Source organism: Bubalus bubalis, chromosome 8, assembly GCF_019923935.1.
Source record: "Bubalus bubalis isolate 160015118507 breed Murrah chromosome 8, NDDB_SH_1, whole genome shotgun sequence".
In the NCBI taxonomy this organism is placed as follows: domain Eukaryota; kingdom Metazoa; phylum Chordata; class Mammalia; order Artiodactyla; family Bovidae; genus Bubalus; species Bubalus bubalis.
The window spans coordinates 102,277,484-102,292,237 of record NC_059164.1 but is presented as its reverse complement, the minus strand read 5'-3'; the positions used below and the strand labels follow the sequence as shown (position 1 = coordinate 102,292,237).

The following is a 14,754-nucleotide window of genomic DNA, read 5'->3' as shown; positions in this document are numbered from 1 at the left end:
ATACATATATATAACAAATATATATATATTTATATATATATAACAACAACTTATACCTACAAAAGTTATCCTCATTTATTAAAGCAGTGGCTTGCAAATTTTCTTCACCAGCCCAAGTGGAAAATACACTACCCATCAAAACCCAGTGCATGCGTATAAACACACACACATAATAAAAACTGCATAACGTATCAGTGGATTACTATAACACCTCCTACTCTATTTCATTCTCTTTGAAAATGCCGGCCAGTCTTTAAATCGATACACAAAGAAATTACAGTTTGCAAAAATCAGTTTGAAAAACACTTTTATTCAAATATTTGGAATGCTACAAAAGGAAAATACTAAAAATGCTCTTTATGAAAGGCTACATACCATATGATTCTAACTGTATGACGCTGGAGAAGAGGCAAAACTATGAAGACAATAAAAAGATTAGTGGTTGCAGGTGTTAGGGAGGGATGAATAGGTAGAGGATTTTTTTTTAGGGCAGTGAAACTATCTTGTATGACAGTATAACAGTGGATACATGTCATTATACATTTGTCAAAATCCATAGAACGTACAACACCAAGAGTGAATCTGAGGTCAACTGTGGACTCTGGGTGATGTGTTGATGCAGATTTTCCCCCTGTGACTAGTATACCACTCTGGTGGGGGAACACTGATAATGGGGGAAGCAGTGCATGTTGTGAGGGCAAGGAGTATATGGGCAATTTCTGCACCTTCCATTCAATTTTCCTGTGAACCTCAAACTGCTCTAAAAAAATTAGGTTTACTAATTAAACTCAAATAAGGGCTCTGTATCAACTGGGGGCGGGGATGGGGAGGGACATGGGAGGGAAGTTCAAAAGGGAGGGGATATATGTATTCCTATTGCTGATTCATGTTGAGGTTTGACAGAAAACAACAAAATTCGGTAAAGCAATTATCCTTCAATAAAAAAATTAATTAAAAAAAATTTTAAATGCTATTTATGTAAGCCTGAGTACATGCAATATTCATTTATATATGGCCATGGCTGAGTTTCCTCTTGGGTTATTTAGAATTGAAAATCTACTTTACATAGAGTGTTAACATCAGTACCATTGCTTTATACTTGCTTTATGCTTTTCGATGGGCCTCTCTGGTGGCACACTGGTAAAGAATCCACCTGCAGGAGCAGTAGGAGAGATGAGTTCGATCCCTGGGTTGGGAAAATCCCCTGGAGAAGGAAACGGCAAACCCCTCCAGTATTCTTGCCTATGAAATCCTATGGACAGGGGAACGTGATGGGCTACACGGTCCATGGGATCGCAACAAGCTGGACACAAATGAAGCGACTGAGCACCTACGCAGGCTTTGCAGCATGTCATTATCTTGAGTCTCAGAGTACATAATTCTGCTGGGCAAGTCAGTCGTAACAGAGAAAACTGGGTGATGCTAAAATAAAAGACTTGCTGCTGGTCCATAGTGAATTAGAAAACAAGTTGAGTCTAGAATCTAGGACTTTTGACTTCAGTGTCAAATCAAGGTCAACACTCTTTGAGACCATTCCATGCCCAAACCTACAAAAAGGCTGACAACCTTTTTGATAACAGAAAGTCCTCTCAACTCCAAAGGACACTGTCAACATTTTACTCCTACAGAGTAGGCTTGCAAACCAGTTTATGTCAGGAAACCAAAGTAACAACAGGAGTATGACAGGGTATGTACGCCTCGTGCTGGCAGTCCTTCCTATCACTTCCCTACCACTACACGCCTTGTCATCCGCTAAACAACCAAGCACTGTAGCAACAGGAAAAAGAGGTATGAATTTGTAGGTAGTCCAACAGCCACCTTACTGTCACTTTCTGTATATTCTAAGCAGTCACTACACAGTGCAGGGGGTATCTTAATGCAGGGATTAGATTATTCCAGCACACTGAGAAGAATGTAAGAACATACAACTTACCAACCCCTAAACATGGCATGCCTTTATTTATTTGCTATGTGACCAATGCACTGTTGTAGTCGTGAAATGCTCTCCTGAATTCCTCTTCCTTTATAAGAGAAAGAAGATTCCAGGGGGAAAGCTGTAGGGCTTCATCAAAACAGACTGTGATGAAGGACAGCATTCAACTATCACCACTGTAGTAAGGATCGGCAGCAATAAAACCATGAAGCACAATTTCAAGGTATTTGCCAGATTAACTACAACCCAGCAGCCCCAGTCTTCAAAATTTCATGGTTCTGATCTGGAAGGTGTTTCAAAACACACCTGCCCTTGGGAACATCGATTAAAAACTCAAGATGGAAATACTCTCTGATCAATAAATCCCACTACTAGAAACTTAACCTATACATATAATTTTAACTATAATTATATTACATGCATACTCAAGTACACAAAGAGAAATGTATACTACTGATGGCTCAATTACTTATAAGCACATAAAACTGGAAACTTACTTTTTTCTTTGGCTACACCATGCCAATCACTTTTGGGTTTTTAGTTTCCCAACCAAGGATCGAACCCAGGCTCTGACCAAGAAAGCACTGCGTGCTAAGCAGTGGAATGCCAGGGAATTACCCAAACTGTAAATGATTTAGACATACATCAAAAGGGAATTAGTAAAAACACGTGCGGAAACATTTACTTTAACTTTGAATTCCACTACCCAAATAAACAAAGAAGTGCTATTATATTAAAGACAAATTACTCACAGCCTCTGAGTTATCAATAAACGGATCTGTCTCATCATAGCCAAAGCCTATATCGATTAAATCTTGTAGCCGATCCCTCCGGTGTTTACGAGGCTTCCCACCCTGTGAAGAACAGATATGTTAGACTGAATCAGTACTCATGTTGTTTCCATTAAATTATAAAATACCTGTCAGAAGAATCTGCAAATGACTTCTGTAAATACCCCTCAGGAGGTTGAATTTAAATCCCCTCACATCTTGAACGAACACTGTACTTAGGGACTCGCTTCCAAAGTAAGTCTGCAGTGAAAAACCTGGCTAACGTTACTCAGCCACATGATCAAGGTCGACACCAATAGAGTAAGTCATACTGATACAGCGTTACTCTTGACACAATGCGACACCAATGGCACTGAAACTTTGCAGTCTTCCTCTCAAAAGCCTGTCACCTCAGTTATCGGTTAACCGTGAGATAAACATCATGACAAACGGAACCACAAGAAAAACACCAAACTCAACTGAGGGACATTCTTACAAGCAACCAGTATTTGAGGAATTCTTACAAGTATTCCTCAAAGTGGTCAAGATTATAAAAAACAAGAAAAATCTGAAAAACTGTCATAGTCTAGACAAGCTTAGAGAGACAGAAAAACGAAATGTGATCTGCTCTCCTGCCTGGCGTGCGGGCACTAAAAAAGGACATTAGGGGGAAATAAGCAAATCTTGAATAAACTGCAGTATCGATTAATAGTAATGTACCAAAGTTGGTTTGTTAGTTGTAACAAGTCTGCTATATAATCATAAGATGTTATAGGGGACAGTGGGTGAAAACTACATGAAAATTCTTTGTATTTTCTTTTCAACTTTTCTGTAAATCCAAACTATTCTTAAAAGTATTTTTAATGTCCTAGAGTTAATTATACACATAGACATACAAGAAAACAAAAAATGAATGCATGGAGAAACTGGTGAAATCTGAGTAAAGTCTGTAGTCTAGTTAACTGTACTGTGCCAATGCCAATTTCCTAGTTTTGGTAACTATAGTTAAGTCACTAGTGAGAAAAACCAGGTCAAACCTGCTGTGAAGCAGGAGTCGGGAAAAGAAGGCTCAGAAAGCAGAGAGAAAACCATCAGTGCTAAGGGTACTGCCTGCCCACATGCCACCACTGAGTGAGAATGAGCCCTGTAGAGGCTGTAATACGGCAGACCTAACTCTCCTATGGTTTATACTTCCACAGTGCATGTGTCTCTCAATGCACAGTTCATTTCACCATTTCTTCCACCGGTGAAAGATGGCTGACTTTTCTGCAACATGGCTCTTAAATGAAAGCAAATTACTTCATCTATTTCCACATGAAGAAATGGTGATCTCTTCCAGTGTTCACATAAAAAACAAAACAAAACACAATTATGACAAACTTACTGAGAAATGTCTCAAACATAAAATATTTCCTTCTTAGGTAATTTTGTAAGGTAATTCTGAGTAAATGCTTTGTTTGTATTGCATATTAATGTTAAAAAAAACCTACCCCCCATAACTATGACTCCACTGTATGCTTTTCATTGAATAAAACCATTACAATACCATCACCAGCGAGAGTGTCATTTTGGTGTGAGATAAAGTAGTTGCTCACATCTTTTAAGATTTTCAGTTCAGTTCAGTCGCTCAGTTGTGTCCGACTCTTTGCGACCCCATGAATCGCAGCACGCCAGGCCTCCCTGTCCATCACAAACTCCCGGAGTTCACTCAAACTCAAGTCCATTGAGTCAGTGATGCCATCCAGCCATCTCATCCTCTGGCGTCCCCTTCTCCTCCTGCCCTCAATCCCTCCCAGCATCAGAGTCTTTTCACATGAGGTGGCCAAAGTACTGGAGTTTCAGCTTCAGCATCATTCCTTCCAAAGAAATCCTAGGGCTGATCTCCTTCAGAATGGACTGGTTGGATCTCCTTGCAGTCCAAGGGACTCTCAAGAGTCTTCTCCAACACCACAGTTCAAAAGCTTCTATTCTTGAGGATAGACACCGATGACTGATCCAAACTGGTTATTTTTCAAGTTTCCTCAATACATTCCAAAGCTGACTACTTTCATTCATTTTCTGCTAATTTGATCATGTTTCACCCAAGAGGATGATCTTTCCCTGACCTTTGCCTGTCATCTCAGAATGCCTAGATGTATACTGACTCCTAAACAGCAAACCTCTTAAATATTTAATTCCTTTTGACAAACTTCTTTCCCAAACACACTACACACTTCCATGGCCTTGTACAGCATGCTATCATTAAATTTTGCTTCGATGTTGCTGTTGTTGTTCAGTTGCTAAGTTGTGTCCAACTCTTTGTGACCCTATGGACTGCAACACACCAGGTTTCTCTGTTTTTCACTTTCTCCTGGAGTTTGCTCAAACTCATATCCACTGAGTCAGTGATGCCATCCAACCATCTCATCCTCTGTCGTCTCCCTTTCCTCCCACCTTCAATCTTTCCCAGCATAACGGTCTTTTCAAATGAGTCCGTTCTTCACACCAGGTGGCCAAAGTGTTGAATCTTCAGCTTCAGCATCAGTCCTTCCAATGAATATTCAAGAGTGATTTCCTTTAGAATTGACTGGTTTGATCTCCTTGCAGTCCAAGGAATTCTCAAGAGTCTACTCCAACACCACAGTTCAAAGCACCCGTTCTTCAGTGCTCAGCTTTGTTTATGGTCCAACTCTCACATCCATACATGACCACTGGAAAATCTACAGTTTGACTAGATGGACCTTTGTCATCAAAGTAATGTCTCTGCTTTTTAATATGCTATTTAGGTTTGTCACAGCTTTTCTTCCAAGAAGCAAACGTCTTTTAATTTCATGGCTGACAATCACCATCTACAGTGACTTTGGAGCCCAAAAAAATAGTCTGTCACTGTTCCCATTGTTTCCCCATCTATTTGCCATGAAGTGATGGGACCAGATACCACGATCTTCATTTTCTGAATGTTGAGTTTTAAGCCAGCTTTCTCACTCTCCTCTTTCACTTTCATCAAGAGGCTCTTTAGTTCTTCCTCGCTTTCAGCCGTAAGGGTGCTTTCATCTGCATATCTGAGGTTATTGATACTTCTCCTGGCAATCTTGATTCCACCTTGTGCTTCATCCAGCCTGGCATTTCTTATGATGTACTCTGCATATAAGTTAAATAAGCAGAGTGACAATATACAGCCTTGATGTACTCCTTTTCCAATTCAGAACCAGTCTGTTGTTCCATGTCCACTTCTAACTATTGCTTCTTGACCTGCATACAGATTTCTCAGTACAAATAGTATGTACAGTATGAAAAGGCAAAAAGATAGGACACTGAAAGATGAACTCCCCAGGTCAACAGGTGCCCAATATGCTACTGAGGATCAGTGGAGAAATAACTTCAGAAAGAATGAAGAGATGGAGCCAAAGCAAAAACAACAACCAGTTGAGGATGTGACTGGTGATGGAAGTAAAGTACGATGCTATAAAGAGCAATATTGCATTAGTCAGTAAGTTCAGTCGCTCAGTTGTGTCCGACTCTTTGCAACCCCATGTACTGCAGCATGCCAGCCCTCCCTGTCCATCACCAACTCCCAGAGTTTATTCAAACTCATGTCCATTGAGTCAGTGATGCCATCCAACCATCTCATCCTCTGTTGTCCCCTTCTCCTTATGCCTTCAATCTTTCCCAGCATCAGGGTCTTTTCAAATGACTCAGTTCTTCACATCAGGTGGCCAAAGTATTAGAGTTTCAGCTTCAACATCAGTCCTTCCAATGAATATTCAGGACTGATTTCCTTTAGGATGGACTGGTTGGATCTCCTTGCAGTCCAATGGACTCTCAAGAGTCTTCTCCAACACCATAGCATCAATTTTTCTGCACTCAGCTTTCTTTATAGTCCAACTCTCACATCCATACATGACTACTGGAAAAACCATAGCCTTAACTAGACGGACCTTTGTTGGCAAAGTAATGTCTCTGTTTTTTTTTTTTTCTTTTTCTTTTTTTTTTTTGTCTCTGCTTTTTAATATGCTGTCTAGGTTGGTAATAGGAACCTGGAATGTTAGGTTCATGAATCAAGGCAAACTGGTAGTGGTCAAACAGGAGATGACAAGAGTGAACATCGACATTATAGGAATCAGTAAATTAAAATGGACTGGAATGGGTGAATTTAACTCAGATGACCATTATATCTATGACTGTGGGCAATCCCTGAGAGGAAATGGAGTAGCCATCACGGTCAACAAAAGAGTCCGAAACGCAGTACTTGGATGCAATCTCAAAAACAACAGAAGGATCTCTGTTCCTTTCCAAGGCAAACCATTCAATGTCACAATAATCCAAGTCTGTGCACCAATCAGTAATGCTGAAGAAGATGAAGTTAAACGGTTCTATGAAGACCTACAAGACCTTCTAGAACTAACACTCAAAAAAGATGTCCTTTTCATTATAGGGGACTGGAATGCAAAAGTAGGAAGTCAAGAGATACCTGGCGTAATGGGCAAGTTTGACCTTGGAGTACAAAATGAAGTAGGCCAAAGGCTAACAGAGTTTTGCCAAGAGAACGTACTGGTCATAGCAAACACCCTCTTCCAACAACATAAGAGAAGACTCTATACATGGACATCACCAGATGGTCAATACCAAAAGCAGATTGATTATATTCTTTGTAGGCTTCAGCAATATGTGAACCATGAACTTCCAGAGGCTCAAGCTGGTTTTAGAAAAGGCAGAGGAACCAGAGATTAAATAGCCAACATCCACTGGATCATCGAAAAAGCAAGCGAGTTCCAGAAAAACATCTACTTCTGCTTTATTGACTCTGCCAAAGCCTTTGACTGTGTGGATCACAATAAACTGTGGAAAATTCTGAAAGAGATGGGAATACCAGACCACCTGACCTGCCTCTTGAGAAACCTATATGCAGGTCAGGAAGCAACAGTTAGAACTGGACATGGAACAACAGACTGGTTCCAAATAGGAAAAGGAGTATGTCAAGGCTGTATATTGTCACCCTGCTTATTGAACTTATATGCAGAGTATATCACAAGAAACACTGGGCTGGAAGAAGCACAAGCTGGAATCAAGATTGCCGGGAGAAATATCAATAACCTCAGATATGCAGATGACACCACCCTTATGGCAGAAAGTGAAGAGGAACTAAAAAGCCTCTTGATGAAAAGTGAAAGAGGAGAGTGAAAAAGCTGGCTTAAAGCTCAACATTCAGAAAATGAAGATCATGGCATCTGGCCCCATCACTTCATGGGAAATAGATGGGGCAAGAGTGGAAACAGTGGCAGACTTTATTTTTTGGGGCTCCAAAATCACTGTAGATGGTGACTGCAGCCATGAAATTAAAAGATGCTTACTCCTTGGAAGGAAAGTTATGACCAACCTAGATAGCATATTCAAAAGCAGAGACACTACTTTGCCAACAAAGGTCCGTCTAGTCAAAGCTATGGTTCTTCCAGTGGTCATGTATGGATGTGAGAGTTGGACTGTGAAGAAAGCTGAGCGCCAAAGAATTGATGCTTTTGAACTGTGGTGTTGGAGAAGACTCTTGAGAGTCCCTTGGACTGCAAGGAGATCCAACAAGTCAATCCTAAAGGAGATCAGTCCTGAGTGTTCACTGGAAGGACTGATGCTGAAGCTGAAATTCCAGTAGTTTGGCCACCTCATGCAAAGAGTTGACTCACTGGAAAAGACCCTGATGCTGGGAGGGATTGAGGGCAGGAGGAGAAGGGGACACCAGAGGATTAGATGGCTGGATGGTATTACTGACTCGATGGACCTGAGTCTGAGTGAACTCCAGGAGTTGGTGATGGACAGGGAGGCCTGGAGTGCTGTGATTCATGGGATTGCAAAGAGTCAGACACGACTGAGCAACTGAATTGAACTGAGTCCCAGCCATGTGGGTTCAAGTCCCAAGCACAGTTCTGGTTGAGTGTGAGTCACAGCCATGTGGATTTGAGTCCCACACTGGGTTTTGGCTGGGTTCAAGTCCCAGTACATGGGTTCAAGTCCTAATCTGTGATAAATGGTTTCAAGAGTATACCAATAAAACTCTTGAAAAGCAATTGAAAAGAATCTGCAAAGATTCTTCCATACTCTTAGCTCTGGCTGCAGCAGACCTAGGACATGCAGCGATACCCACCACAGAGCTGCTGAGCAGATGACCCACAAACTGCAGAACAATTATATCAAAGATATTCTCACACTGTTAAGAAAGTTCTAGGACCCACAACACATTTCCCAAACTGGGGATCTGGCAAAGGAACTGAGAACCCCCAGGGAATCTGACTTTGGAGGCCAGTGGGATTTGATTACACAACTTGCACCGGACTGGGGAAACAGACTCTTGGAGGGCACAAACAAAACCTTGTGTGCACCAGTAGCCAGGAGAAAGGAGCAGTGTTCCCAAAAGAGACTGAGTCAGACTTGCCTAAGAGTGTCCAGGAGTCTCCAGTGGAGGCATGGGTCCACAGTTTGGCCTCAGGCCAAACAAGAAGGAGGGAACACAGTTCCACCCATCAACAGAAAATTGGATTAAAGATTTACTGAGCAAAGCCCCACCCATCAGAACAAGACCCAGTTTCCCCCTCAGTCAGTCTCCCCATCAGGAAGCTTCCATAAGGCTCTTATCCTTATTCATCAGAGGGCAGACAGAATGAAAACCACAATCACAGAAAACTAATCAAATTGATCACATGGACCACAGCCTTCTCTAACTCAATGAAACTATGACCCATGCCATGTAGGGCCACCCAAGATGAACAGGTCATGGTGGAGAGTTCTGACAAAACGTGGTCCACTGGAGAAAAGAATGGCAAACCACTTCAGTATTCTTGCCTTGAAAACCCCCTGAACAGGATGAAAAGGCAAAAAGATATGACACTGAAAGATGAAGTCCCAGGTCGGTAGGTGCCCAATATGTTACTGGAGAAGAGTGGAGAAATAACACCAGAATGAATGAAGAGATGGAGCCAAAGCAAAAACAATGCCCAGTTGTGGATGTGACTGGTGATGGAAGTAAAGTCTGATGCTGTAAAGAACAATACTGCATAGGAACCTGGGATGTTAGGTCCATGAATCAGGATAAATTGGAAGTGGTCAAACAGGAGATGGCAAGAATGAACATTGACATTTTAGGAATAGGTGAACTAAAATGGATTGGAATGGGCGAATTTAATTCAGATGACCATTATATATACTACTGTGGGCAAGAATCCCTTAGAAGAAATGCAGTAGCCCTCAGAGTCAACAAAACCATCTGAAATGCAGTACTTGGGTGCACCCTCAAAGATAACAGAATGATCTCTGTTCGTTTCCAAGGAAACCATTCAATATCACAGTAATCCAAGTCTATGCCCCAACCACTAATGCTGAAGAAGCTGAACAGTTCTATGATGGCCTACCAGACCTTCTAGGACTAACACCAAAAAAAATATGTCCATTTCATCATAGGGGACTGGAATGCAAAAGTAGGAAGTCAAAAGATACCTGAAGTAACAGGCAAGTTTGACCTTGGAGTACAAAACAAAGCAGGGCAAAGAGTTTTGCCAACAGAATGCACTAATCTTAGCAAACACCCTCTTCCAACAACACAAGAGATGACTCTACACATGGACATCACCAGATGATCAATACCAAATCAGATTGATTATATATTTGCAGCCAAAGATGGAGAAGCTCTATACAGTCAGACTCGGAGCTGACTGTGGCTCAGATCGTGAACTCCTTATTGCAAAATGCACACTGAAATTGAAGAAAGTAGGGAAAACCACTAGACCATTCAGGTACGACCTAAATAAAATCCCTTATGATTATACAGTGGAAGTGACAAATAGATTCAAGGGATTAGATCTGATAGGTGGCTCAGACGGTAAAGCATCTGTCTACAATGCAGGAGACCCAGGTTCGATTCCTGGGTTGGGAAGATCCGCTGGAGAAGGAAATGGCAATCCACTCCAGTACTATTGCCTGGAAAATCTCATGGACAGAGGAGCCTGGTAGGCTACAGTCCATGGGGTCGCAAAGAGTCGGACACGACTGAGCGACTTCACTTTTCACTTTCAGAGTGCCTGATGAACCATGAACAGTGGTTCATGACATTGTAGAGGAGTCAGTGATCGAGACCATTCCCAAGAAAAACAAATGCAAAAAGACAAAATGGTTGTCGGAGGAGGCCTTACAAACAGCTGAGAAAAAAAAGAGAAGCTAAAGGCAAATGAAAAAAGAAAAGATATACCCATCATAATGCAGAATTCCAAAGAACAGCAAGGAGAGATATGAAAGCGTTCCTAAGTGATCAATGCAAAGAAATAGAGGAAAACAATAGAATGGGAAAGACTAGAGATCTCTTCAAGAAAATTAGCGCTATCAAGGGAACATTTCATGCAAAGATGGGCACAATAAAGGACAGAAACGGTATGGAACTAACAGAAGCAGAAGCTATTAAGAAAAGGTGGCAAGAATACATGGAAGAACTGTACAAAAAAGATCTTCATGACCAAGATAATCACGATGGTGTGATCACTCACCTAGAGCCAGACATCCTGAAGTGCAAAGTCAAGTGGGCCTTAGGAAGCATCACTATGAACAAAGGTAGTAGAGGTGATGGAATTCCAGCTGAGCTATTTCAAGTCCTAAAAGATGATGCTGTGAAAGTGCTGCACTCCATAGGCAAGCAAATTTGGAAAACTCCCCAGTGGTCATTTGGAAAACTCCCCAGTGGTCGTAGGACTGGAAAAGGTGAGTTTTCATTCCAAAGAAAGGCAATGCCAAAGAATGTTCAAACTACTGCACAACTGCACTCATCTCAAACGCTAGCAAGGTAATGGTCAAAATTCTCCAAGCCAGGCTTCAACAGTATGTGAACTGAGAACTTTCAGATGTTCAAGCTGGTTTTAGAAAAGGCAGAGGAACCAGAGATCAAATTGCTACCATCCGTTGGATCATCAAAAAAGCAAGAGAGTTCCAGAAAAACATCTACTTCTGCTTTATTGACTCTGCCAAAGCCTTTGACTATGTGGATCATGACAAACTGTGGAAAATTCTTCAAGAGATGGGAATACCAGACCACCTTACTTGCCTCCTGAGATATCTGTACGCAGGTCAAGAAGCACCAGTTAGAACTGGATATGGAACAAGAGACTGGTTCCAAATTGGGAAAGCAGTACGTCAAGGCCGTATATTGTCACCCTGCTTATTTAACTTACATGCAGAGTACATAATGTGAAATGGCAGGATGGATGAAACACCAGCTGGAATCAAGATTGCTGGGAGAAATATCAGTAACCTGAGATATGCAGATGACACCACCCTTATGGCATAAAGCAAAGAGGAACGGAAGAGCCTGTTGATGAAAGTGAAAGAGGAGAATGAAAAGGCTGGCTTAAAACTCAACATTCAAAAAATGAAGATTATGGTACCAGTCCCATCACTTCATGGCAAACAGATCAGGAAACAAGAGGAACAGTGACAGACGTTATTTTGTTGGGCTCCAACATCACTGCAGATGGTGACTGCAGCCATGAAATTAAAAGACGTTTGCTCTTTGGAAGAAAAGCTACGACAAGCCTAAACAGCATATTAAAAAGCAGAGACATTACTTTGCCAACAAAGGTCCATCTAGTCAAAGCTATAATTTTTCCAGTAGTCATGTATGGATGTAACAGTTGGACCATAAACAAAGCTGAGCACTGAAGAATTGATGCTTTTGAACTGTGGTGTTGGAGAAGACTCTCGAGAGTCCCTTGCACAGCAAGGAGATCAAACCAGTCAATCCTAAAGGAAATCAGTTCTGAATATTCATTGGAAGGAATGATGCTGAAGCCCCAATACTTTGGCCACCTGGTATGAAGAACTGACTCATTGGAAAAGACCCTGATGTTGGGAATGATTGAAGGTGAGAGGAAAAGGGGACAACAGAGGATGAGATGGTTGGATGGCATCACCGACTCGATGGCCATGAGTTTGAGCAGGCTTTGGGAGTTGGTGATGGACAGGGAGGCCTGGCATGCTGCAGTCCATGGGATCACAAAGAGTCAGACAGGAATGAGCTACTGAACTGAGAACTGAAGTTTTAAAACTTCATATTTGACTTGATAATTCAACTTACTCTGAACCACTAGTTAGATCCAAAAGTATCAGAAAGAAACATGTAATCTACAGATGCAACGGAGTTCCTATCGTAACCAACAGCATTTTCCATAAAATTAGAGCAAAAGATTTTACAATTTTTATGTAAACACAAAAAACCCTGAATAGCCATAGCAATATTGAGAAAAACAGAGCTGAATCAATTAGGATTCCTGACCTCAGACTATACTACAAAACTACAGTCATCAAAACAGTATGGTACTACCATAAAACTCCAGCGATAAATACACACACATATGGTCACCTAATCTGTGACAAAAGTGACAAGAATATATCAATATGGAAAAAAGACAGTATCTTTAATAAGTAGTACTATAAAACTGGACAGCTACATGTTAAAGAATGAAATTAGAACATTTTCTAACACCATACAAAAAATAAACTCAAAATGGGTTGAAGATCTAAATGTAAGACTGGATACTATAAATCCCTAAGAGGAAAACATAGGCTAAACACTCTCTGACATAAATCACAGCAAGGTCTTTTTTTATCTACTTCCCAGAGTAATGAAGATAAAAACAAAAATAAATAAATGGAACCTAATTAAACTTAAAAGCTCTTGCACAGCAAAGGAAACCACAAGCAGGATGAAAAGGCAACCCTGAGAATGAGAGAAAATATTTGCAAACAAAGCAACAAAGTATTAATGTCTAAAACACACAAACAGCTCATGCAGCTCAGTATCAAAAAAATAAAAAACCAAAGAACCCAATCAAAGAATGGGCAGAAGATCTAAACAAACAGTCCTCCAAAGAAAACATACAGATGGCTAAGAAGCACATGAAAAGATTCACAACATCACTAATTATCAGATCAGATCAGTCGCTCAGTCGTGTCCGACTCTTTGCGACCCCACGAACTGCAGCATACCAGGCCTCCCTGTCCATCACAAACTCCTGGAGTTCACCGAGACTCACGTCCATCGAGTCAGCAATGCCATTCAGCCATCTCATCCTCTGTCGTCCCCTTCTCCTCCTGCCCCCAATCCCTCCCAGCATCAGAGTCTTTTCCAATGAGTCAACTCTTCACATGAGGTGGCCAAAGTACTGGAGTTTCAGCTTTAGCATCATTCCTTCCAAAGAAATCCCAGGGCTGATCTCCTTCAGAATGGACTGGTTGGATCTCCTTGCAGTCCAAGGGACTCTCAAGAGTCTTCTCCAACACCACAGTTCAAAAGCATCAATTCTTCGGCACTCAGCCTTCTTCACAGTCCAACTCTCACATCCATACATGACCACAGGAAAAACCATAGCCTTGACTAGACGGACCTTTGTTGGCAAAGTAATGTCTCTGCTTTTGAATATGCTATCTAGGTTGGTCATAACTTTCCTTCCAAGGAGTAAGAGTCTTTTAATTTCATGGCTGCAGTCACCATCTGTAGTGATTTTGGAGCCCAGAAAAATAAAGTCTGACACTGTTTCCACTGTTTCCCCATCTATTTCCCATGAAGTGGTGGGACCAGATGCCATGATCTTCGTTTTCTGAATGTTGAGCTTTAAGCCAACTTTTTCACTCTCCACTTTCAGAGGCATGCAAATCAAAACTACAATGAGGTATCACCTCACACTGGTTAGAAGGGCCATCATCAAAATATCTACAAATAGAAAATGCTGGAAAGCGTGTGGAGAAAAGTGAACCCTCCTACTCTGTTTATGAGAATATAAACTGGTAGAAGCAATATGGAGAAGAGTATGAAGGTTCTTCAAAAAAACTAAAAATGGAGCTAGCATATGATCTAGCAATCTCCCTTCTAGGCATATACCCAGAGAAAACCATAATTTGAAAAGGTACATGTACCCAGATATTCATTTCACCACTGTTTACAATAGCCAAGACATGAAACAGTTATACATATACACAATGGAATATTACTCAGCCATTAAAAAAGAACAAAATAATGCCATCTGCAGCAACATGGATGGATCTAGA

General features: G+C 41.2%; 1 protein-coding gene across 4 annotated transcripts in view; it reads right to left on the bottom strand.

Annotated features, from left to right (window-relative positions):
* The window catches only part of UBN2 (ubinuclein 2), a 90,383-nt gene that overhangs the window by 55,998 nt on the left and 19,631 nt on the right, over positions 1–14,754 (bottom strand). For all 4 annotated transcript variants that reach the window (XM_044946940.2, XM_025291613.3, XM_006078767.4 and 1 more), the window contains exon 3: positions 2,686–2,787. In XM_044946940.2, the coding sequence (XP_044802875.1) occupies positions 2,686–2,787 (102 nt within the window). The remainder of the gene's footprint in view (positions 1–2,685; positions 2,788–14,754) is intronic.